Raw genomic sequence first — 26,676 nt, forward strand, 5'->3', positions numbered from 1 at the left:
AATTTCTCCACATCTTTCTTAAAATGTGGTGCCCAGAACTGGACACAATACTCCAGCTGAGGCCTAATCAGCGCAGAGTAGAGTGGAAGAATGACTTCACGTGTCGTGCTCACAACACACCTGTTAATGCATCCTAGAACAAAGTTTCCTCAGATCCCGTCCCCTCTTACCCCTTCTCTACTTACGCTACATTGATGACATCTTTATGATCTGGACCCACGGCCAAGAAACACTGGAGACATTCCACAGAGATTTTAGCAACCTACACCCCACCATCAATCTCAGCCTGGACCATTCTACACGAGAGATCCATTTCCTGGATACTACAGTACAAATCACCAATGGTAAATAAGATACCTCTCTCTACAGAAAACCCACCAACTCATACACTTACCTACATGCCTCCAGCTCCCATACAGAACACGTCATACGATCCATCGTCTACAGCCAAACCCTTCGATACAACCGCATCTGCTCTAATCCCTCTGACAGAGACCAGAAACTTCAGGATCTCTACCAAGCATTTATAAACCTCAACTACCCACCCGGAGAAATAAAAAAACAAATTGAAAGAGCCAGACAAATACACAGAAACCATCTACTTCAAGACAGACCCAGAAAACCAACAATAGACCACCACTTGTCATCACCTACAGCCCCCAACTTAAACCCGTCCAACACATTATCAATAAACTACAACCTATACTGGAACAGGATACTAAACTCCAAGAGGCTCTGGGAGACAGACCCATAGTCTCCTATAGACAACCACCTAACCTCAAGATGATTCTTACCAACAACCACAGGGCATACCACACTAATACCAACCCTGGAACTTTCCCTTCAACAAACCCCGTTGCCAGTTTTGTCCACATATTCACTCTGCTGATACCATTATTGGACCTAACCAATTGAGTTATAAGATCAAGAACACATATTCCTTGCTCATCCAGAAATATAATTTATGCTATCATGTGCCAACAGTGTCTGTCTGCTATGTACATTGGACAAACGTCTCAGACACTTCACCAAAGAATCAATGCACACAAAACAGATATTAGACAGGATCACAAAGGAAAAAAAAGTTACTTGCCATTTCAACCAGAAAGGACATTGTCTCAAGGACTTAACTACCTGCATCCTGCTTCAAAGACATTTTAACACCAGACTTGAAAGGGAATCCTCTGAACTGTCATTCATGCTTAAATTTGACATTTTACACCTAGGTCTTAACAAGGATGCTAATTATCTTACCCACTACAAAGATAGCTTCCCCAATTATCACCTCTAATATCATTAGCTCACAGACATTTACCTCCCTCCTTCATCTCCCTTCTGTTCTGAAGTATGATTTGTCCTTTTCATATGTGTTCATTTTTTTTATAGTAGCCTTTGGTATATAAGGTCATGCCAACTTTCTTCCACTATTTCATCTGAGGAAGTGGGTCTAGCCCACGAAAGCTCATCACCTAATAAACCATCTTGTTAGTCTTTAAAGTGCTACATAGTCCTTTTTTTTGTTTCCTAGAATTATGTTTGCTTTTTTGGCAACAGCATCACACTGTTGAATCATATTTAGCTTGTGGTCCACTATAACCCGTAGATCCCTTCCTGCCGTACTCCTAGACATTCACTTTCCATTCTGTATGTGTGAAACTGACTGTTCCTTCCTGAGTGGAGTACTTTAGATTTGTCCTTATTAAACTTCATCCTGTTTACCTCAAACCATTTCTCCAATTTGTCCAGATCATTTTGAATTATGACCCTATCCTCCAAAGCAGTTGCAACCCTTCCCAGCTTGGTATCATCTGCAAACTTAATGAGCATACTCTCAATGCTGATATTTAAATCATTGATGAAGATATTGAACAAAACCTGTCCCAAAACAGACCCCTGCTGAACCCCACTTGTTATACCTTTCCAGCAGGATTGTGAACCGTTAATAACTACTCTCTGAGAATGGTTGTCCCGCCAGTTATGCACCCACCTTATAGTAGCCCCATCTAAACTGTATTTGCCTAGTTTATTGATAAGAATATCATGCGAGACCATATCAAACGCCTTACTAAAGTCTAGGTATACCATGTCCACCACTTCTCCCTTATCCACAAGACTTGTTATCCTATCAAAGAAAGCTATCAGATTGGTTACATTAAACAATAAAGAAACAAAATAAATGTAACTGCAATCCATCAGGTTCTTCAATTTCCTTCCAAGAACTCTTCACAGTGAAATGTTTCTAAGCAAGGCCATAAGTTGGTCCTCGTCACCAGAAAATATCATAAGCTCTAAAGTTTATTTAACTTGTGCCATTACTTCAAAAAGATGCCAAAAAAGAGGACAACTATGTTTCACATTTTGGTACGCCATCAATCCTCCAGTGATTTTTTGCATTGAATATCTTTGCATAGCTGACAGCTAAACCCCTTCAGGGGTTATTCAGTATCATCTCTCATTTCTTTAAGAAATTAAGCCTTGTGACAGCTTCAAATTAATCTCAAGTGCAACACAATAATTACAAGCTGGAAATATAATATAGCACTTGATAAAATTGTGCAGCTGAAAACATAACCTAGCAAGTATTTCAATTTTTTTTAAAAAAGTTCATTCCTACTGTACAGAAGGGATTTAGACCAAAAACCAGAATCTCAACACCTTGAACTCCTGTGTGTTCAAAATTCAGATCCAATTTTCCTGTCTGAGTCTGCCTCTCCAAGAAATTAACTAGCAAGAACAAAAGCCTGCTGCAAGATGCTAGCTGAGTCTGCAAGGCTTGATTTGTCATCACGCCTATTTTCGAGTTCTTAATTAAAGAGTCATCATACCTATTTTCGAGTTCTTAATTAAACAGCTTTAAAACTACTTTTAAATACCACACTTCTGTCAGCAGCTCTAATTCTTTGGAAGTCCTCCCGCCTGAAGAGAGGTAGGCTCTACATTCTTGTAGAAGCTATAACCATCACTTCTCACACTAATTTACATTAATATAATTTTAGCCCAAGAGGCTTCAGGGCTGGACAACGTCACTATAGCTGGCTAAGGACAAAGAAACTGGGAACTGAGTGTTCTCCATCTGCATGCAATAATCCCAATTACCACTAAGCTGCAAATCAATTTTCTAAGGTCAGCCACATCTATCCCTTATAGCTCTCTCCTGATTTAAACTCCTGTCAACATCTTACTTTCTTTACAAAAGGAGTTCGCACATATCACAGGATTTAACAAACCCAAGATCCCTGTCTGAGAAATCAGATATAGTGGTGGCCACTAGAAAAACATTTAGAGTAGGTCTACACTGCAACACTATTTCAAAATAACTAGCGCTATTCTGAAATAACTTAGTGCACGTCTACACAGCAGATAGTTATTTCTTAATAGGCTGCGTCTAGACTGGCCAGTTTTTCCAGAAAATCAGCCATTTTTCTGGAAAAACTTGCCAGCTGTCTACACTGGCCGCTTGAATTTCTGCAAGAACACTGACTTCCTACTGTCTGAAATCAGTGCTTCTTGCAGAAATGCTATGCTGCTCCCGTTCGGGCAAAAGTCCTTTCGTGCAAAATTTGCTCAGATTTGTTTTGCGCAAAAAAGCCCCGATCGCGAAAATGCCGATCGGGGCTTTTTTGCGCAAAAGCATGTCTAGATTGGCATAGACGCTTTTCCACAAAAAGTGCTTTGTACATTGGACAAACATCACAAACATCTCAGACACTTCGCCAAAGGATTAATGCCCACAAAACAGATATCAGACAAGATCACAAAGAAAAAACAGTTTCTTGCCATTTTAACCAGAAAGGACACTCTCTCAATGACTTAACCACCTGCATTCTGCTACAAAGACCTTTTACATTTGCACTTGAAAGGGAATCCTCTGAACTGTCATTCATGTTAAAATTCGACACTTTCCAAAAAGGACTGAACAAACATTTGAACTATCTCACCCATTACCAAGATAGTTTCCCCAATCATCACCTCTAATACCATTAACTCACAAACATCCCACTCTCCCCACCTCTAATATCATCAATTCACAGACACTTACCTTCCTTCCTCCCCCCCCCCCCCCCCCGCATCCTGCTCCTGTTCTGCAATGTGATTTGTCCTTTTCATATGTGTTCATTTTTTTAATTGTATCCTTTGGTATATATGGTTGTGACTACTTTCTTCCACTATTTGATCTGAGGAAGTGGGTCTGGCCCACGAAAGCTCATCATCTAATAAACCATCTTGTTAGTCTTTAAAGTGCTACATTGTCCTGCATTTTGCTTGTGCTAATCTAGACGCTCTTTTCTGCAAATGCTTTTAACGGAAAACTTTTCCGTTAAAAGCATTTGCGGAAAATCATGCCCGTCTAGACGTAGCCATAGTGTCAAAATACTGTCAAGCTGGAGGACTTCTTACTCTGACTCCTGCAACCCTCATTGTATGAGGAATAAGGGAAGTCAGAGGAAGAGTGCTCTATTTCGAAATAAGTGCTGTGTAGATGCTCCCTATTTCGAAATAAGCTATTTTGAAATAAGATTCTCAATTGACATAGCTCAATTAGCGTAGCTTATTTTGAGTTAAGCTCTGCTGTGTAGACGCACGCTTAGTTAGTGTTACTACACAGCTAAATGAAATCTTAAAGCATTTCCCTACACTAACACTACAGTATTTCAAGTACCTAAAAGGTTATTACAAGGAGTAGAAAGAAAAATGTTTCTCCTTAACCTCTGATAGGACAAAAAGCAATAGGCTTAAATCGCAGCAAGTGAAGTTTAGGCTGGACACCTCAGTTCTCTCTAAGATTTCCATACATGAGCCGAGCGAGTTTTGCCTTGTGCGCTTGTTTGGATGTGTGCTACTGTTATAAAAGTTATAAAAAAAATCTTCCAAATATTTTTTAAATGTTATGGAAGAAAAAAATACTCAAACAAGGGATAATTAACAAGGTGCATGACTTTAAATGTTTATTTAATACAAAGTCAAATAAGAAAATTAATACTGAAAATTTTTCAGTAGCCAACATCTTCTGTTTATAGCCCTCCCCCAATCCCTAACCCACCTGAGCTTCCTCCTCAATTAAATCTGGCTATCTTTTCAGGAAACTATATTAATTGGCCTTTTTGAGCGTGTGTGGGATACACTGCATTGTACACCTAGACAACAATGTATTGAATATTTCTACCCATTCACATTGTGTCTCAGGGCTATATTTTATTTGTATCAGAGGTTAAGTCAATCCAGTACACTTTTAGACAGCTCTTTTTATTACAGATCAATAGCCAACAAACTTACAAAAAGTAGTTACATGGAATGCTTTTTCTGCACACAAGACATCAATCAGAGCTAAAACTCTCCAATGACTCAAATATAGATTTCCCTTAATTGTCTGATTTGATCCACTCATAAGCATTCTTCAAAGCTCGAATGTCTATTATTAAAAATAATGTATAAGAAAGGTGACAAGTAATATTCTTTACTTTATTCCCCTCCTAGTGAGTCCAGCCCAAACATATTGTCTGTGCCCTAGGGGAGGGACTGGCCCAGGGGAGGGAAGGTGCTGGCTGTGGGGTTCACCTGACTGACAGGTGGTGTCTGTTGGCCAGCTGGGAGCAAGAGTCACAGCTATGCCTCTGGGGCAGAGCTGCCCATCCAGCGTGTGTGGGGCCAACACTGGTCTGCTCTTAGTAACAAACCAGCACCACACAGCCCCAAAGCAACAGAGATTCTCTGGCTCCTGTCCCTTCCTTACTCTTCCTTCATACCTGGTACCTGCCTCTATCCTTCCCCTCCCCTTCCCTCCTGCCCATTCTCATCCCCTTTCTGCTCTCCTGGGTCTCTGACTCCGTCCCCCACTTGGCCTCCCTGGTACATGTCCCCACCCTACATCCACTCTGCCCTCTGACTCCTTGCCCTCCTGAAACCTGCTCCCTCCCCAACACCCTCTGCACCCTGGAGCCCTCCCACCATTTCATCCTCCTTCTGCTGCCTAGCACCCACCTCTACCTCACCCCATCTACAACCCTGGTGTGTGCTGCTGCTCCTCACCATTCTCTGCTATCCTGGCTCCTGCTCTTATCACTCCCCTCAGCCCTCCTGGGACTTGCCCTCCCACCTCCTCGCTGACCCTTACACCTGCACTTCTCTTCCCCCTGTGCCAAGCCCTCCTCTAGCCCCACTCTGATAATATGCAGCTATCCCTCCCCATCCTCTCTCCTAACATCTCCCTCTACCCACCTGCCTTGCCTCTCTCCTCTGGCGCCAGGTCCTCCTCTCCACTCCACTCTCTTTGTCTGCCCTTCTGCTTCAACCCCACAATCCCCTTGGTACCTGCACCTTCCCTTACCCCCTGCACCCTCCTAGGGACTCCCCATTCCCTCACTGTCCCTCCCCTCTCAACACCTGCCCCCCTTGCCTTCTTCCTCCCTGGTGACCACCCCACTCACTACCCTCTGCCCCAGTTCTTTTCACACCCCTCTGAGCCCTCGCATATGACTTGCTCCATCTCTCACCTTCCTCATGCCCACCCTTCCTTCCAACCTCTCTTTTCCCGGCACCCACTCATCCCCTCTCCTCTTCTTCCCTCTTGCCCCCCATTGCTCTTCCCCTTGACTCTCCCAGCATCACCCTGTCTCCTTCCACCGCCTTTTCCCCTCATTGTCTCCTCTTGGCCCCCTGGCATTTCTCTCTCCTCCACCCTGTTCCCTGGTGCCTTCCCCTTTCTTCTCCTGCCATGGCCCCCTCCTTTCCCTTCAGCACAAGCCCCTTCCTTACCTTACCCCTATCTTCCCTCTGGTTCTCTACCAGCCCCTTCCCTCACATTCTGCCTTCAACTTGGTGGGCAGATGCCTCATGTGGGGGGCTGAAGCCAGAGCTGCAGTGCTATTTTTAATACCATGGTCCCAACCCCAGAAGCACTCTGTGGGAGGCCCCAAAAGCACTGCCAGCTTCTAGGGCCGGGTCCCAGCTCCAGTCCTAACACATGGGGCAGCCACGAGCAACCAGCCACGCCATCCCTTCCCAGGAGCTGCTGGAGCCGGGGACGTGTGGCGACTTCTGGGGCCCTGACCACAGTACTAAAATATCACCATGGCCCCAGCTCCAGTCCCAGCATATGGTGCATGGCCACATGGCGGGTGGTTTCCCCGGGTGCCAGGACTGGAGCTCGGGCCACAGTGCTATTTTTAGTACCACGGTCCAGGCTCCAGCTCTTGCAGCTGCCACATGGCCCACCCTGGCTGCAGCTCCAGCCCTGGGAAAGAGCTGAAGCTAGGGCCAAGGTCCCGTGTTGGCTGCCCAGCTGCTCCTGGGGCAGGGCAGTCGCCCACCAGACAGCTGAGCCCCAAGGCAATTGAGCAACCTCTGTGCAGTTCTCCTAAGGTGGTGTGCGGGAGTTCTTGCACAGGCATGCACATTACAAGGAACCCTGCTGGACACGAGGGAAAACTTCTTGTCAGGGTTATTTAGCACTGGAATAAATGTTCTATGGAGACTGTGGAATCTCCATCATTGGAGACTTTTAAGAGTAAGCTGGGCAAATGCCTTTCGGGAATGGTCTAGATCAGGGTCAGCAACATACAGCATGCAATTTTGAGTGGTACTCGCATGGTCGATAGTGGGAGCTCAGCCCTTCTTCCTCTACCATGCATCTGCTCCGGGGCTAAGGCAGAGAGGCTGCAGATTGGGCTAAGTGGGACTCTAATGGTGTGCGAGCAGCCAGCACCTCCCCGCCCGCATTCCCCAGACGCAGGTTAGGCTATGCCATGCCCAGCAGCGATGGGAGATGGTGGCGCTGGGGCAGCAGCTCCTCAGTGGTTCCTCCAGCATCTGGACTGAGTGGCTGTGATAATGGCTCCTAGGGCGGCCGGGGCCACCACCCAGGATAGCTGGGAAGTCACCACACGGCCGTAGGCCCAGCTTCAGCTCTGGCGAAGCACTGGAGCTGGGCTAGGTGCTCAGTAGTTGCTTTTGGGGGAGGCTGCAGTGTGTCATGGGAGTGTCAGGGAGCTGCTGTGGCGGTGGCTGCTCCTCCAGTGTGGGATCAGGCAGCCATTCTTCTACCATCATCACCAGAGGAGTGGTGCTGAAGACAGAGGCTTCTATGCTGCTTAAAATATCAAACTACGAGCCCAAGATTGGAGAACTCAGCAAGGGAAAGCAAGGCTAAGGATCACACTAAGCAGTAAGATGTGCATCTTAATTTATGCATTAATGAAGCTTCTAAAAGTAAGTAGGATGCTTTAAAAAGTATCAATGACATGCAAATCCATAAATAGAAGTGAGTAAGTTAAATCTTGGCATGCCACTTCTGAAAGGTCGCTGACCCCAGTCTCTGTGGTGTTTGGCCTTGCCATGAATGCAGCAGACTAGACTTGATGCCCTCTTGAGGTTCCTTCCAATTCTATGATTCTATAGATACAGTTTTGTTCCATCACATTATTACACTTTAATGGCCATAAGCATTTTATATATGTACTAGAAGATCTCCGCGGATTCCTTAACACAAATAAATTTAGAGGGATATCCTCTGGATTCTGTAATTTCCACTCCAACACATCTGATGAAGTGGGTTTCACCCATAAAAACTCATCATATAATATATTTGTTAGTCTTTAAGGTGCCACAGGACTGCTTATTGTTTTTATATAAGTTTTGTTTTTCTTCATTGAAATCACTGCTCTGGGGTGGGGCTGAGGATGAAGGGTTCATTACGCAGGCTGTGCCAGGGAGAGAGGAGAACCCCAGACCCTTCACTTAGCATCACAGTATGGGGACAGGTGAGAAGTGCCCGTCCATGCCTGCTGCAGCTGCAATGGACACAGCCAGGAAAGGGGTGCATGTCACCCAGTGGGGGCGGGTCCAGGTTGATTTGCTCCCTGCACTTCCCAGCCTAAGTGAGGAATGCAGGGAGCACTTTCCCTTTGCTCTCTGACAAAGGTTAAGAGTCAATAATGTTCCTATACGAACTGGGGTGAGGGGGAGGACTTCAACTCCTCCCAAACCCCCTCTAGAGGGCACTTGGGGGCTGGGAGGCTCAGGGATCAGGTAGTCCCAGATGACTGGGGAGGAGGGCACCCCCCTCAGACAACCTCTTCCACCTCCCAGGAGATTCCGTTTCTTTTCTTTATGGTTTCATGAGAAGCAATCCCATTTTGGGCACAGCCCATTGTCCTGGCACAACCAAACCCTTACTTTGGTTTACATGATCAGGAGAGAAAGCTGCATACTAAATTTGGTGGTTCTAGCTCTTACTTTTTAGGAGGAGTTCTTGAAAAAAGACAGATGCACACACACACACACACACACACACACACACACAGACAAACTCTCCAAAATATACAGTAGATCAGATAAGATGATTTACTTGATAATGGCTCTAGAAACTCGAAGTAACTATTATTATTGTGGGACCATATTCTAGGAATACCAATTCTGGCAGCAATACAGCACACATATATTGGCTTTAGTATATTATGTGGACTAGTGAGTATAAAGTGAGATTTTCTCCATGATTCTCTCAGAGGCATTGAATGTCTCATCTCCTGTTCTTTCAGTGATTACTATGCATTTCTTGCATTAAGCTCTCTAAAGCTTCTACTGTGCTTTCTCCTTTTAAAGAAAGGGGCTGATGTTATTTCAAGATTTTGACCAAGGATTGAAACCTTTGCTTTTAAGATTATTACTACTCGTTAGCTAAATATGAAGTCTTCTTGAGCCTCAGTGGCGAACTCGCTACTTTTGCATAAAAAGGTCGCCAATAAACAAGTTAGTAAATGTGTGTGTAAGCGTCTGTCATTTAAAAACAGCGATTATTAAAATGCACATAACTCCATGCACAAGAATCTCACCTGATTGCATACAAATCCCAAACAGCTTCGTCTCCATTTTTGCCCACTGTAAGGGCCTGCATCTGTACTAATTTCCCAATAATTTTGATCAAACCATGTACATTTCTGTTGAAACACAATGAATAGATAACATTATCATCATTTATAGGACAGTGGATTCATTGGTCTGCTATGAGAAGTATGATTTAGTGATCCAAGCACAACACCCAGATCTCAGATCTCCAGAGTTCCACTCCCTGAACTGATAGTTACTGCCTCCAAGGCAAGCCACTTCACCTATATGCAAAATAGAGATATTACTCACCTATATGGAGAATTAATCCATGTCTGAAGTACTTTGAAGATGAAAACCCTTCTGAAAGCAATAATGTAATTTATTCTAATGTTAAAAACAACATATATTCCTGATGGACTGCAAGAATAAAAAGGTAAGGTATTCAAAATGGCATACACAGATTTTACCAAGCAACTACAATTGTCAACTATCATGCATCTAAATCCCACGAACTAAAAATTAACTCAAGAGAATCTCAAGACAACGGGTTATCTCTTCTGATTTTTGCTTGGAGCAGTAAGTGGTACTTCAATGACATTGTTTAATTTCCTTCTATTCTCCTTACCTCATTTACTAGTCATTGAAATCAACTGACCAGCAATGGGATTTCTGGAAGGCTTATAGGATTTCCTATAATCACCAAGAGCTGTTTGAAAAATTCTAATGGAAGCTGCTATAATCTAGACTAGAGGGGGAAAAAACCAAACAAGTAAACTGGCCATGCAATCAGAAACATATACTAGGCCATGATTTCAATAGCCCATTGGCTGAGTTCTATAGAGAGGTAATCCTGACTGATTTGGTTACTTTTGGGTAATAAATATTCCAGAGTTTTCAAAACAAGAATATGCTAGGAACAACCTGATTCCATCTCAGGTAAATAGAATTAATGTTAAGTGCTTGACTAAAATAAAGCAGGGGAGGAAAAAATTGTTAAATGAATAACCAACGTTTCCAGGTGCCCTAGCTACATCTTACTTCAGTTATTATGAGATAAGTAAATATCCACTGGTAGAAAGAGAAGGAATAGCAAATTCATGACAAATTAAAGTCATAAGAAAAAAGGAATAAAATGACAATAACTGTGAAGTGATTGAGCAAAATCTAATGGCAGGCTTCTCTTTTCATAACAAAATATCAACAATATCCAATCTTACATTCAACTTGGGATTCAGGGACAGATGTGTATGTAATTTATGAACTATGCCAAAAGATCTCCTTACTAAATAATGTAAAAAGGAAGGTTCTGTTCTGTGTGCATTAATCCTATAGTGAGAAAAAAACTGTAAAAGAATGCAAACAAGTATTTATTTACAATAATTTCCTAAATATATAACAACAATGGCATTGATTCATAGATTTTAAGGCCATAAGGGACCGTTACAATCACAGTCTGACCTCCTGTGCTATACAAGCCATAGAATTTCATCCGTTATTGGGGAAAATCTTCAGATGGTGTAATAATTTTACTTCCACTAATGTCAATGGAGCTATGACAACATACAACAGTTAAAGAGCTCCCCCATAAAGAGGGAAGGAAAAGGAAACTTGGGATAACAAATATTTCTTGTAAAACAATGATATTCTTACGAAACCTCAAGATAGTCCATGAAGTTCAGACTCCTAGTAAAGACTATATTTTCTGAATAGCACTATGTATTATCAAAAGGGTCTAAAACCTAATGGTTTTTCTGTGAAGCATTGATAGGTCTCTCAAGAGTGTTTTTTTAGGCCCATTTTAGATTTCCATACAAGAAAACGAGTTTTTTTCCATGTTGTTAAAAAAATCTTGAAGATGAATTTCCATATGAGTATTCTGCAAGAGAGGTAGCATTAAAGGATCAGAGGCAATAAGCAGAGCTTTAAATCTGATTGTGGAGGAAACTTATGGGGAAGTGAGGATGATCATTTGAATGAACTGATTAGGTGTCACATACAAAATACAAAATCATGTGAGCTCTGGAGTGCCCATCCCAGATCAGAGGTTGCCCTTCATGGTATATGAAATGGATAACACAGTAGAACGACCAGCAGATATTAGGCATATAAGCAACTAGTTGACTAGCTGATAAACAACACAGGTATATCAGGCAGAGTCACTGTATCAGAGGCAGCAAGGGAGGGGTATGACGGACCAGGCTGGGTTTGGTCACAGCTGAGGGCATCCTCTCTGGGTGAATTGTTCAAATTCAGGGCTCCTTACAGCCCCAGATTGGAGACCTTCCCAAATAGGCCAGAAACCAGTCACACCGAGCGCTTCAGCTACCAATCTGGCCAGCCTGAAGCCTCACGAGCAAAACCCCTCCAGTCTGGGGCTGTAAGGAGCCCCAAGTTTGAGCAATTTGCCCTGAGCAGACACCCTCAGATGTGCCCAGACCCGGCCCAGCCCAGCCCATCACAAGGGGAAGCAGGAGCCACCTTAAAAACCAGTTTCCTCCAGCACTATCTCCACAGGCGCAGTGGCAGAGGCACAGTGGGAAACAGGGCAAGTGGGGACTGTGCCTCTGCCTTTTAAATGTAGCAAGAGCCTCGCAGGCAGCCCTTACTACATTTAAAAGACAGAGGCACAGCTGGGATAGTGAGCGTCCCACCCAACCCCTTATTGACTAATCAAGTAATCAATGGAAATTCCATTGACTACTCAATTAGCTGGTTAATTAAAATTTAACATTCCTACCAGGTTATGCTAAACCCCTGCCAAGATCACTGTAGAAGATGCAGAGTTGCTGAAAAGGCAGAAAGTAAATAACCTTCTCCACTGTCACAATACACATTTCCTTAAGCAGACTTAGGAGGAGGCCCAGAGTTTTGATGATCTTTATGTTGGGCTCCCATTCGCAGTCAATTTTGTATTGACATGTCTTCAAAGATACAGCACACTCAATGTGTGTCTAAACTACATGGCTCCATTGATGGAGCCATGTAGATTAGGCTGATCGGCAGAGGGAAATGAAGCTGCGATTTAAATAATTGCGGCTTCATTTAAATTTAAATGGCTGCTGCGCTGAGCTGACCAACAGCTGTTGGTCGGCTCAGCGCGCTAGCCTGGACGCTCTCGCGCCGACCTGAAAGCCCTTTATCGACCTCCCCGTTATGCCTCGTAGGATGAGGTTTACCGTGGAGGACGATAAAGGGCTTTCATGTCGACAGGGGAGCTTCCAGACTGCCCCGATCTGCCGACAAACAGCTGATCGGCAGAGTGGGGCAGCCATTTAAATTTAAATGAAGCCGCGATTATTTAAATCATGGCTTCATTTCCCTTTGCCGAACAAACAAATCTACATGGCTCCGTCGACGGAGCCAAGTAGTCTAGACATACCCTCAGTGTTTCAAAACCCCACAACAAATCTGAATACAAATCTGTCAGGGATCAGAGTGAAGGAACAATGGGCCAAAGTTCTGGGAGGTTCAAAAAGAGATGAACATTAGGAAAAAACTTCCTGTCAGGGTGGTTAAACACTAGAATAAACTGCCTAGCGAGGTTGTAGAATCTCCATCACTGGAAATATTTAAGAGTCAGTTAGACAGACATCTATCAGGGATCATCCTAGATGGTTCTTGGTCCTGCAGTGAGGGCAGGGGACTGGACTTGATGATCTCTCTAAGTCCCTTCCAGTTCTAGTGTTATAGATTCTATGATTTTATATTCCCCTTAAATTATTGCTAGTGTAGCAAACTCACAACTATATAGGAATTTCACAGTTGTCACTAGATTGTGGAGCACAACTAATGAAAACTTTATAGTAGCAGCCATAGTTGGACTGAGATCATCATGTTCCAAAAGCACAGTTATAGTTAGTTAGCTATGACACACGGCTGAGTTGTTCAGCTTCTATACTGTTGAGGGCAGCATGTACCTACAATAGCTAATTTACTGCAATACATACTTACAATATTTTTGTCCAAGAATTCCAGTCAAAACTATTGTAAACCTGGTATAAAGTAGGGATGTTAAATTTTGATGAATCAGTTAATCAACTACTCAATGGAATTTCCATCGACTACTTGATTAGTCAATCGGGGGAGGTGCTTGTGCTGCATTCCCTGCTGCTTTTCTGCATTCCCAGTGCCTTGCACCATGGAGATGGTGCTGGGAAGGAACCGGCAGCAAAGATACAGAGGCAGCAAAGCAGGGCGGGAGGAATTCAAGTAGTTGACTCAATTATTTGACTACTCTTTTACATCCCTATTATTAAACAAACATCCTTGTAGTAAATTTTCAGAATAAACTGATTTTGAATTATCTGCTGGGAATGACTGAAATGTAATTTTTAAAAGCAATGAATTATTTTTTATGAATTCTTCTGATTTAAAAGGCCCAAAGAACTCAAAAAAGGTTTAGCTGACTTTACACAAACTTAAAATCACCATTGGCTTGAGTTAAGCACAAGAAATTTCCACCTAAAAGAAATTTTGTGAAAGTTAGAAGAGTTTAGAAATGTTTTCAATGGCATAGTTCCTACAATCTTGACTATGGGGTCGCTACCATGGCCTCATAATGTAGCCCTAAGCAAGAAAATAGTTTTCTCTACGCATAAAGGCTTAGTGCTAAAAACCAAACAATTGCTGTACCAAAATAGTATCTCACTGAACTTCACAAGGCTAGGAGACTAACAAAATACATCTTCAAACACTATTACGCTCATGTACATGATTACATTCACACATTTTTATTTGCAGAGTTCTTAGGATGCTCAGCAATACAATACCTCTGCATCATGTAACACATTGATCCTTAAACACCCTCGAGAGATGCTAAGTTTTATTATTCCCATTGCAGAAAAGTAGTAACACAGTGAGGTATATTGATTTGCCCTTGGTTGCACAGAAAATGTGAAGCAGCACTAGAATTATAAACTAGCTCTCCTACTTCCCCAACAATATTTTCAGACAAGATGCTAAACATTGCAGTGGAATTATTCACATATGCAAAATTACTCTTGCATATAAAATAAATGGACTACCACATGGGTCAAATTTCATATGAGCTTTATCATTTGCAGGACTGTTGCATATGACATCTCTCACCAGTCAGACACTGGTTCCATGTTTTCTACCCTACCTTGACCTCACCCTGCTTCAGAGTTCCTGTGTCGGGAAACCATGTCTGTGCACACAGAAGAAAGACAGTCCCTGGCCCATGAAACTTACACATTAAGTACAGGACAAGAGATGAGACCTACAACTTTACAGGCAAGCCAAAGATCCCAAATACGTATACATATATATATATAAATGAATGATTACCTGGCAGAGGGAATCAGATTGAGAGCTGTACTGAGAATATAATTGAATTCTGCATAATCCTGTGCAACAAGGGCCACAAGGCCTTGGCAGCAGGCTGTCCGCACAGCTACATTCTCACTGCAGCATGCCTCCCAGAGCAAGTTCAATGCAGGAGTCTGAAATCAAAAGTATGGGGAAACAACATTTAGGATGATGACCGAAGTTAAATACTATTCATTCCCAGCATTCCATTAGTAAAAATCCTGCCCAACAGACCCTTCCCAGACCTGGAGCTTAACACAGAGAGTAAGTCAAACTAAGATCTAGTTCTCTGCTTTCTTGGGATATTACCACATTTAGTAAACAGAAAAACAAGACAAAGCCAACCAAACCTTTGTTATCCAATGAAGCTGACAAAGTAGGTCATTTATAAAAAAAACATTTTACTTTCTGTTAATAAACCCACAGAAATGCCAAACTTCAAAAACAACATTGTCATGTTACTGTCTTAAACATTTTCCTTATCTGCATTACTACTACTATCTTAGACTGCTAAATCAGGAAAGTTTTGATAAAGTGTGAGGTATGTGTTGCTACCAGTGTAGTCTGTTTTCCCATAAGAAGTTTCAAATGAATAATCCCCGTTCAAAAATTGTTAAAAGCAACATTTTCCCATGAAAAGTTTCAGTTCAATACAGGGGGAGGAGGGGGATAGAGGAAGGGCATGGACAGGTTCCATTATAGGAGGCAACATAATGGGAAATGTTTGGGGACCACTGAATTAAGAATTGCTGCTTTTCTAAATGTCTGGGGGTTTTTTTGTTTTTGTTTTTTACAGACTGGTAACAATCCTTCTGTAGAAGTGACTTTAAAATTCAGTGCTAAGCAAAATGCGTTCTCAATCTGGAGTTCTAAATCCAAAATCTATTGTTATGGATCAGGCACTTTGTTATTTAGTTAAGTATAGGTGTTAACTGGTTGATATTTATATTCATACGTGTATGAGAGAGTGTGAGTGAACTGGTTAATATTTATATACATATATGTGTGTGTGTGTTTATTTAAGTTATGTATTTATTTTCTGGGTATATAATCTAACACAGGGGTCTGCAACCTATAAAACCACATATGGCTCTTTTGTCATTCCCAAAATACACACAATTTTAAATTAAAATGAAAAATTAATTTAAAAAATTATAAACGTGTAATTACTCATGTCAAGATTTTTTTTTTTTTGGTCTATTTCACCTTTAACTGTTCATTTGAACAACCATCCATCCTCTTCAGCACTGGGGGTTATGCAGATTCTCTTTTTATTTAATTGGTCAAGAAAACCTTCCATCATCATACGTGATGGTGAACTCTGTAATCTCCTTACAATAAAAATGGCAAAGACAATGAGCTATAACAAGTATTGAAATTTTCAAAAGGAGTGGACAGATTTGTATACATTTGTGAATAGGTCTGGATTTCCACATGGTCTCATTTGTAGTGAGAGACTGTTCTCAAACAAACGAACAAAATCGAATTTCATGACAAAAATTTGCAGCATTTGCTACAAGATACCCCGAGGAGGAGGCACAAAAAAGCCCGTGAGAAGCTGCAGTGAAAAATCAACAATGGACAAAATAGCCTGCTGGCATAGTGAAAAAAAGATGGGAGTTAAACTCCACAAGTTTTGCAGGCTCATACAGCATTATTCAAGCTTTCACTGGCAGGGATTACGTGAAGGGATGCATGCTAAAAAGTGGTCAACTATTTGACAAGTTTCACAACAAGGACAAAAATCTTACATGCCGTCATCAGCAAAAATAATTCATGACAAAAACTGTGAAAATGGCCCATCAACTCGAAAAGGAACAAATGCACAATTTGAGTACAGCTACTTGCTTTTCGTTTGCTTTGGACAAGACAACTGTCATACATGGCATTAATCAGTTGTGTATTCTGGGACAATATATTTGTGGAAATGCTGTGTATAAGCAAATGATTGAGATATTACCAATAAAAAAAAATCAGTCAAGGAGCAAATACATTCGTAAAACTGTAATCAACTTTGTAAACGAGAAAGAAATACAGTTTGATAATCTTGTGTCTGTACGTATGGACAGTGCACCTAACACGGTTGGAAAATACAGGTGATTTCTTACTCGTCAGAACAGATGAATTGCCTACATTTGAACTTTCAGTGCATTGTGCATCAGGAGGCACTCTGTGTGCAATCTTGTGGAACTGAACTCGAAAATGTAATGGGATTGGTTGTTATTGTAAATTGGATTCTTGCCCAGCTCTTAATCACCATTAATTTCAGTCACTGCTCGACGAAGTAGATTCCAAATACCCTGATCTACCAATGCACAATGTTGGCTGGTTATCTCATGACAAAGTTGTGTTTCGCTTTGCCGCCTGCATTCAGAGGTGAAAAGTAACTACGTAGAAATAGTTTGTTACACTACTCAAATACATTTTTTCGGTATTTGTACTTTACTCAAGTAACTTATTTTTGTGATACCTGACTCAAGTAGTTTTATTTTTAGAAAATACTGTACTTTTTACTCCACTACCATTTCCAGAATCACTTAGTTACTCACTATTTTCATCATTATAATTTGCTAAAGCACAGCTACATGTGCAAGCATCCCAATCATCCAAAAAAATAACCATCAACTAGCACAATGACCCTGCCAAGGAAGAAGCCTTTAACTGCCACATCAGCACTGTTACTGAAATCAGCTCTCCCATGTGCCGCCTAGGAAAAGAGTCACAATGGATGATGTCTGGTTGGATGGTTGAAACATATTTACCTTCCATTCAATTCTTAATGACCTATCCACAACCTGAGGTTTTGTTCATGTTTTCACTACAAGTTGTACTTATCAGTATGACGGAATTTCTCTGCTCGGGGGCCTTGTTGAAGGTGTTTTTGAGCAGTGATGTTCTTGCAACAAGAGTAATATTAAGGAAATTTTCTTTGCTCCCATCTTAACCTGCAAACCTTCTTTATGCTTTGCAAGTCACAGGGGTTCGTAGTGTGAGAATCTGAAGACAAGATGTGATTGTTGTAACTTGCTGTTTCAATGAGGCACTTAAACTCAGAAGAACTCAGTGGGAATATAAGCTGTGCTCTGCCCCATCCCCTCTGCAATGCTTCATCCCTGCTGCTCTGGCTTATAAAAAGGCTTGGTGGAATGCATTTTTTATGTTTTGTAACTGTGTCATGTTTTAAGCTTTTTGTCTTTTTATAATTTTCACAGTTATTGGAAAATTATGGAGAAGACAACAGACATTCCCCTCACACACTAAAGCCGTGGGGGGCCCAGGCTGGTAGATTTTGTGTGCTCCAGCCCCATGGGGGGGGGGGGAGGAATGGGAGGAGGTTGGAGCACTGGCACAGGTTCCCCAATGCAGGAGGAAAGCCCTGAGCCTCTGCAGCCAGATCTAGGCAAGCTGGGAGCCACATCCAGACCCAGGGCCTTAGGTTCCCCACCTGATTTCAGCTAAAATAATCCATTCCTTATGTAGCTCTTAAAGGAAGGGCTTGGCCAAGAAGAACTATGAGCTTTGCAAGGGGGAGAGACTTCTTTGGAGGATAGGGACATAATTCAAAATGACCTTAGCAAGTTAGAGAAATGGTCAGAGGTAAACAGGATGAGGTTTAATAAAGAGAAATGCAAAGTGCTCCACTTAGGAAGGAACAATCAGTTCCATACATACAAGATGGGAAGCGACTGTCTAGGAAGGAGCATGGCGGAAAGGGATCTAGGGGTCATAGTGGACTACAAGTTGAATATGAGTCAACAGTGTGATGCTGTTGCAAAAAAAGCAAATATGATTCTAGGTTGTATCAACAGGTGTGTTGTAAGCAAAACTCGTGAAGTCATTCTGCCGCTCTATTCTGCACTAGTTAGGCCTCAGCTGGAGTACTGGAGTACTGTGTCCAGTTCTGGGTGCCACATTTCAAGAAAGATGTGGAGAAATTGGAAAGGGTACAGAGAAGAGCGACAAGAATGATTAAAGGTCTAGAGAACATGACCTATGAAGCCAGGCTTCATGAACTGGGCTTGTTTAGTTTGGAAAAAAGAAGATTAAGGGGGGACATGATAGCGGTTTTCAAATATCTAAAAGGGTGTCACAAGGAGGAAGGCGAAAATTTGTTCCTCTTGGTTTCTGAGGACAGGACAAGGAGTAATGGGCTTAAAGTGCAGCAAGGGAGGTTTAGATTGGACATTAGGAAAAAATTCCTAACTGTCAGGGTGGTCAAATATTGGAATAAATTGCCAAGGGAGGTGGTGGAATCTCCCTCTCTGGAGATATTTAAGAACAGGTTAGATAGACATCTGTCAGGGATGGTGTAGACGGAGCTTGATCCTGCCTTGAGGGCGGGGGGCTGGACTCGATGACCTCTCGAGGTCCCTTCCAGTCCTATTATTCTATGATTCTATGATTCTATGAATAGCCCTGTAATCAGGGGAGCATGGGACTGAGCAGGTTCCAAGGGTAATGGACTGGGACACTATGCCCAGGGTAGGGAGAGCAGGAGCACGAAAATGCAAGTTTGCCTAGGGCACCATTTTCCTTAAGGCCAGCCCCGTTTGCAGGAGTGGGAAACCCCGAGCCTCACGAGACAGATCTGGAATGTGGGGGAGAGGTAGCACAGCGCTGCACACTGTCACTCATCCTTTGCCGTGCTCGTGGGAGAGTTTCCCCCCTGCTCCCATTGGCTAGCTATCGGGGCCATATCAGTGAGGGGTTTTTTTGGGGGGAGGGAGATGCCTCTCACTTGTGTCACCCCAACTGATTTTTCCATAGGTCAGCGGCTCCCAAACCAAAAAAGGTTCCCCACCCCTGAGGAGCATCTTCTTCATCAACAGCTGTTGTTGTCTCACACACACGCATATAAGTATATATGAGGTTATATAAATGCACATTGTGTGTGCATGCGTGTATGAAAAATAATGGTGCCTTATGATAACTCAGGTGGTTAACCATCGATTTCCATATGATGGCTACTTTTTACTTGTAGATACTTGAGTCAATTAAGATGCGATACTTTTGTACTTTTACTCAAGTAGTTTTCCAGAAGGATACTTGGACTTTTAGTCACATATTTTTTTCAAAGTAGCAGTACTTTAACTCAAGTAACTTTATTTGGTACTTTTTCCACCACTGCCTGCATTAATGAGATTAAGTCATTTTTGGATATGAAGGATGTCAAATTTAATGAGCTTTCAGACTGACTGGTTGCTCAAGTTTTACTAGCTCATCAACATTACCGGTCATTTGAATGAGTTGAACCTTAAGCTACAAGGGTAAGGAAATACAGTCCTGACTCTGCAGCAGGCAGTGTTTAGATCTGAGTCAAAACTGATTGTCTTCATCAAAAATATCGACACAGGCAGACTGCACATTTTGAAAGATCATGAATGTTTCATGATTCGTATCAGAGTAAATCCAAGTAACAGCCTTGATTTCCAGCAGTTTGCTGGGTTTGTTTGAGCTCCTGATGGTATTCAAGTCTCGTTTTGTTGACTTTTGAAAACATGGTGCTCTGTTTAAATTAATAATTCATCCACATAAAACGTCCATTGAAAAACTGGATTTGACCGTCATTCCAGACATCTCAGTCAGTAATTTGGAAATTAAAATAGCAGATTTTGATGAGTCAGATATCTGGGTGGAAAAATTCGTCAAGCTGAATACTGATTTACAATGCCTTGCTCAACAACGTGAAACTGCACAAATGGACTGACATGAAGAAATTGAAGTATAATGATAATCTGATTCTGCAAACCTGGAAAGAACTTCCTGTCACATACAACACCATGTAGAATGTCAGCTTGGCCTTATTTTCAAGTTTTGGCTCAACCTATATGTGTGAGCAGTCTCTCTCTCTCTCATTTGAATCAGATCAAAGGTAATTTGCCCTCAAGATTGACAGAAGACAGCCTGAATATGTGCATGAAGCTGAATTTGGCTAGTTATGATGTAAACTTCAAAGAAATGTGTGAAAAGATGCTGCAGCAGAAGTCCCATTAAATAAAGTCCTTGAGTACAATATTTAATTTATGCTATTATTAATCATCATGTCAATTATTAGTAATATTAAGTTGTCCATTTGCATGACTGAAAATACACTCTTATACTGGCTCTTTGTTGACCACATGTTCTGAATTTTGATGTACAGTAAACTTCCAATAATCCGGACCCAGGGGGTGCCGGATTATCAGATTGCCGAACTATGAGAAGGGGGGGATATGAGGGGTCTGGGGTGGAGGGGGGTGCCACCCCAGAGCCCTCATAGCCCCTCCTTCTGATAGTCCGGCTCCGCCCCAGGCGTCCCTGATTCAGCCGCTGCTGGTCAGTTTCAGCAGCGGCTGAATCGGGGATGCCTGCAACAGAGCAGCTGAAGTGCTGCCCGGTTGGTCCGGTAGCGCCGACCCTTGGCGCGGCGAGACCAACTCGGCAACACCCCAGTTGCTCTTGGGGATGCCTGGGGCAGAGCAGCAGGGGTGCTGACGGGTTGGTCCCGCAGAGCCACTCCTCAGCGCTACTGGACCAACCCGGCAGCACCCCACCTTCTCTGCCCCAGGTATCCCCAAGTCAGCCGCTGCTGATATTGATCAGCGGCTGACTCCAGGAAGCCAGAGGCAGAGCTGCTTGGCCCCAGGCTTCCTGGAGTCAGTCACTGATCAGTTTCAGCAGTGGCTGAATCGGGACGCCTGGGGCAGAGCGGCTGTGGGGGCTGCTGGGTTGGTCCCACAGCGCCGAGGAGCAGCGCTACTGCACCAACCCAGCAGCACCCCAGCTGCTCTACCCCAGGTGTCCCCAAGTCAGCCGCTGCTGAAACTGACCAGCGGCTGACTCCAGGAAGCCAGAGGCAGAGCTGCTCGGCCCGGGCTTCCTGGAGTCAGCCGATGATCAGTTTCAACAGCAGCTGAATCGGGACGCCTGGGACAGAGCAGCTGGGGCGCTGTCAGGTTGGTCCCCGCAGCGCCGCATCTTGGCGCTGTGGGACCAACCCAGCAGCACCCCAGCTGCTCTGTCCCAGGTGTACCCAAGTCAGCTGCTGCTGAAACTGATCAGGGGCTGATTCCAGGAAGCCGGGGCAGACCAGCTCTGCCTCAGGCTTCCTGGAGTCAGCCGCTGGTCAGTTTCAGCAGCAGCTGAATCGAGGACAGCTGGGGTGCTGCCGGGTTGGTTCCACAGCCCCGAAGGGCAGCGATACAGGACCTACCCGGCAGCACTCCAGCTGCTCTGTCCCCCGCTTCCCGATTCAGCCGCTGGTCAGTTTTAGCAGCGGCTGAATCTGGGAAGCTGGGGGCAGAGCAGCTCCAATGGTCCGGCTGCCTGGAGCACCTCTGGGTTCCTAATGATGCCAGACCATCAGGAGTGCCCAACCATCAGATGCCGGACCATTGGTGTTTTACTGTAGTTTGGCTCTTTTGTTTGAAAAGGCTGCCAACCCCTGATCTAACACCTCCTCCCTTTTAACCTTGCCTGTCTTCCTGAAAAAGCTGCTCTCTGAGTCTATACCAATGTTCTAGTCATAAGATTTCTTTCACCAAGCCTCTGCCATTACAATTGAGTCAGAATGTAGTTTATGTACTAATATTTCCAGTTCCTCCTGTTTACCATGGAGGGCAGCCGTACCAGAAAGAGAATGGCCAGCTGAGGCCAGAGTTCTCCATGCAGTTGACTACCAGCCCAGGTAAGTGTCCTCTCTGCCTCAAACCCCTCTCTTCTCAGCCCTTGGCTGCAGCACTAGATGGAGAGGGAGAGTCAGTCCCACCAGCCAGCATCCCCACCGCCCTGGAGGCTAAGCACAGGAGCCCCAGCCCATGCCAAACAAACCAGAAGCTGGGGCCACCCCTCTCCCAAGAACACCACCAGAGCTGCACAGCCCCTCCCCAAGGAAAACCTTGGGTGCCACTATCCCTGAAGAGCACAACAGGGTCAGGGCCACACAGACTTGCCCCTCTGCTCTGATTCCTGCACCCCTACTCCCTGCCCTAAACCCCAACTGCATACCCAACGCCATACCCTGAGCCCTCCCCCCACCCAACCCCCTACCTTGAGCTCTCCCCACACCCAACCCCATATCCTGAGCTCTCCCTGCTTCTCCCCCTCGCCCCCGCAGACTCCTACATCACCCCCTACACCACCAGGCCCCAGCCCAGAAGGACCTCACCAATGCTGAGTAAATCTTCTAGTAAGCTTATAAAAGTGTAAAGACTACAGAAAGTAGCACATGAGGCACATTTTCAGAGCAGTCTATGGCAATCAGATATGTATCATCAATATACTATATATTTTATGGAGTTTGTCTATTTGATCAAGAACTCCTCCTAAATCAGGGCAGGCAAGATACAGCCGATGGGCCACATCTGGCAGTCCAAACCTATTAAACCAGCCCACAGCCTGCCCTGCCTGGACCCTCAGGTATGGAGCAGCCCCATGTGGCTCTCTATACCGCACACAAGGGGGGGTGTCTTCATGTGCCATCCCTTCCGCAGCACAATCTCTCAGCTCCTATTGGCCAGAAACTGACCAATGGGAGCTAGATTGTGCTGGGGTTAGGGCACTGCACAGTCACATGAAGCAGCCAGCCTTTTTGAGCCTGGGGCTGGAGCATTCCGCTAGGCTGCTGACCGTGACCTGCCTGCCGGCCAGACCTACCTCAGACACTCCACCCTCCCACCCCAAAACTCCCCACCCAGGTCATCACCCCAACTCTCTGCACCCCCCTTCCCAAGTCACAACTCCCTCCCAGACTCTGCACCCCCTCCTATATTTTTCCCCAAAGCCAGAATCCCCCTCTAGCCCCAGGTGTGTGTCACACACACACACACACACACACACACACACAGACACACGCTGTATCTCCTCCTATACCCCTCCCCCAGAATTCTCTCCTGCACCCATACCCCCTCCTGGACTCTGCACCAAGTCACTACACCCTCCTTCACCCAAACTCTCTATCAGACCCCACACCTTCTCCTGCACCCCAGTCCTCTACTGGGGATGTTAGCATATAGTCAAATAGCCTATTAACCGATAAGTCTGTGCTTATTGGTTAATCCTATTGACTACATGGACTCCCCCTCTCCCTTGCTGCCTCTGCACAAGCACTGAATTCCATGGAGCCATCTGCCCCTCCATGAGACACCGGAGCAGCCACCATCTGTGGGGAGCTCGGGCCCCCCGTGGACAGAGGCTGCTGCCGCTCTCTACCCCTAACCCTGTATCTGAGACTGCAGCATGGGGCAGCAGGCAATAGCCAGTCTGTACAGGGAACCAGCTTTCCAACTGACTTCCCTTGCAAGCTAGCTCCTGCCTGCTGCCCCATGCTGCTGTCTCTGATATAGAGGCAGCAGCGTATGGCTTCAGGGACCCCCCAGGAGTGGGTCCAGAAATGCACTGGCTGCTGGCCCCACCCCCAGGGACAATCAAATCATCATATAACCGCTAAGATTTTGTGCAGTTACAGGATTATTGAATTAACTGATATCCAACATCCTATCCTCTACCCCAGACTTCCTTATGCACCCAACCTCTGTCTCAGACTCCACACTCCCTTCATAAAAAAGTGCAGCCCTTGATCACTTACCAAAATTGTGGAGTGCCCTCCCATCAAAAATTACTGCCCTGTCCTAACCAGTAAGAGCTAGCACCACCAAATTCAATATGCAGCTTCCTCTTATCATAAGTTAAAGTAACATAAGGGGTTGGTTGTGACAGGAAAATGGGATGTGCCTGGAATGGGACTGCTTCTCATACAACAAAACAGAAGAGAGAATCACCAAATCAAGTACAGTCCTCAAAATTAACATGACTGAGCAAATGCTGAAAGAAATTGAACCAAGATGAGCCAAATACACAGAGTGAACATGGAATAGGATTACTTCACAATAAACTTTATAGAAAAGATATAAAATGGAGAGATTTGGAGCAGTGCTCTGTTTTGGCACAGCTAAATTAATGCTTAATATTTGAAAACTATCAGACAATGTTATTGGAAACCAAATTGATCATACCCCTTTTTGCTAGAACTTAGCGAAAGTTAAGAGTTCATAGGGATGAAGAAAAAAGTATACTTAATGCAATTCTCATTTTAAACTTAACTAAAAAATTAAATGAAGACATTTTAATAATCCAATTTAAGAAATCCAAAATAAAAATTAACTCGATAAAAATAACACTGTATTTCTGAAAAACACAATCATTTAAATAAAGCATGTACATTTTCCTTTTATTCAAAAAAGAAAAAAATAAGTTAAGGCCCCAAGATACACGGGCTAGCATAAAATAAAGGAATACATCCATCAAAACCCCCCTAGATCTCTCTGAAAAAAAAAAACAGTTGACATCTCTGAAGGTCTGTTTCATTTTAAAGATACCTTGCTAAGGGAAAATAGATAAAAGGTTATGACTATTGCCAATTCAGGGCCACTTGGACATTGTGTTGAGTGTCCAAGGTAAACATGCATAGGCAATAAGCAGTTGCGTTTACCCCATCCGCTCCTGGATCACCTGTTTCTTCTCTAACAAAGATGCTTCCAAATGAGAGGGAAGAGACTAAAAATAAAAAGTTGTTTTTGGTTTTTTACGCTTTAGACATTCACTGTCTACTACAGAAATTTCTATGGATGGCTGGCTGGATATCTAACAATATAGTGTCATCACAACTACAATTAAGAGCAAGCAAACCTTGACTAAAGCCCCATTTCCGTAGTGTCTTTTCCTTTAAATTACGCAGATTCAGTTACTTAAGCATATGTACATTTTAAGCCTATGAGCATTACCTATGTGCTTAAAGTTATAAACATGCTTAAGTAACTTCCTGAATAAGGGTCTTATGGGAGAAGGAAAGGGGAAATCATTTTATTCAGGTTATTAAACTCTTTAGATTCTGTTACCTATTTCTTCAGAGCAATTTAACTAAAACATTTTAGTCATTTAAGAACTCAAAAAAAAAAAAAAACCCTAACATTCCTGACAGCTTAAAGGAAAACACATAAAACCCCACCTTTTTAAATGATATCTTTCAGGTGTTTATATATCCTAAAACAAACTTTAAAAACCCCCCACAGACTCATTCCTTCCTTCTCCACTTTCACAGGCCACCTTCAGAGAAAAGGAAATACCAAAACTGATCCCTCTCCTATGTTCCTCTTTGACACTCATCATGACTGGCATTTTATATGCTGCTCAATTAACAAATGGTTGGACAACCTGAAAAATAAATTATGGCCTTCAGTCACGTTGTCCCACAAGGAATTATGAGCCCTAACTTGCTACTACAAAAGGAAACATTTAGCTACAGAGATTTAAAAGTTCATATGTATTACAATTTTAACTTTGACCATTTTCATTCTAACTTGCAAGATTTTAATATACAAATAGTAATGATGTTTGCGGGGCCATTACAGGATGATCTGTTTGAAAAGTTCATTAGATTCTCAATTCCCACAATGAAATTCTTGTTTGCAGTGATGAAAACGTTAGAAAAAAGCGTCTTCAGCTTGAGTTTAGCAGACAAATAGTATCTCTCTTTTGTTGGTTACTATT

General features: G+C 43.4%; 1 protein-coding gene across 1 annotated transcript in view; it reads right to left on the reverse strand.

Annotated features, from left to right (window-relative positions):
* FOCAD (focadhesin) overlaps window positions 1–26,676 on the reverse strand; it is a 227,524-nt gene that overhangs the window by 188,384 nt on the left and 12,464 nt on the right. The window contains exons 5-6 of the mRNA XM_075931485.1: window positions 15,130–15,284; window positions 9,828–9,932 (exon numbers count right to left, since the gene is read on the reverse strand). Coding sequence (XP_075787600.1) covers window positions 9,828–9,932; window positions 15,130–15,284 — 260 coding nt within the window. The remainder of the gene's footprint in view (window positions 1–9,827; window positions 9,933–15,129; window positions 15,285–26,676) is intronic.

The sequence above is a fragment of the Pelodiscus sinensis genome, chromosome 6 (assembly GCF_049634645.1).
Source record: "Pelodiscus sinensis isolate JC-2024 chromosome 6, ASM4963464v1, whole genome shotgun sequence".
NCBI lineage: Eukaryota > Metazoa > Chordata > Testudines > Trionychidae > Pelodiscus > Pelodiscus sinensis.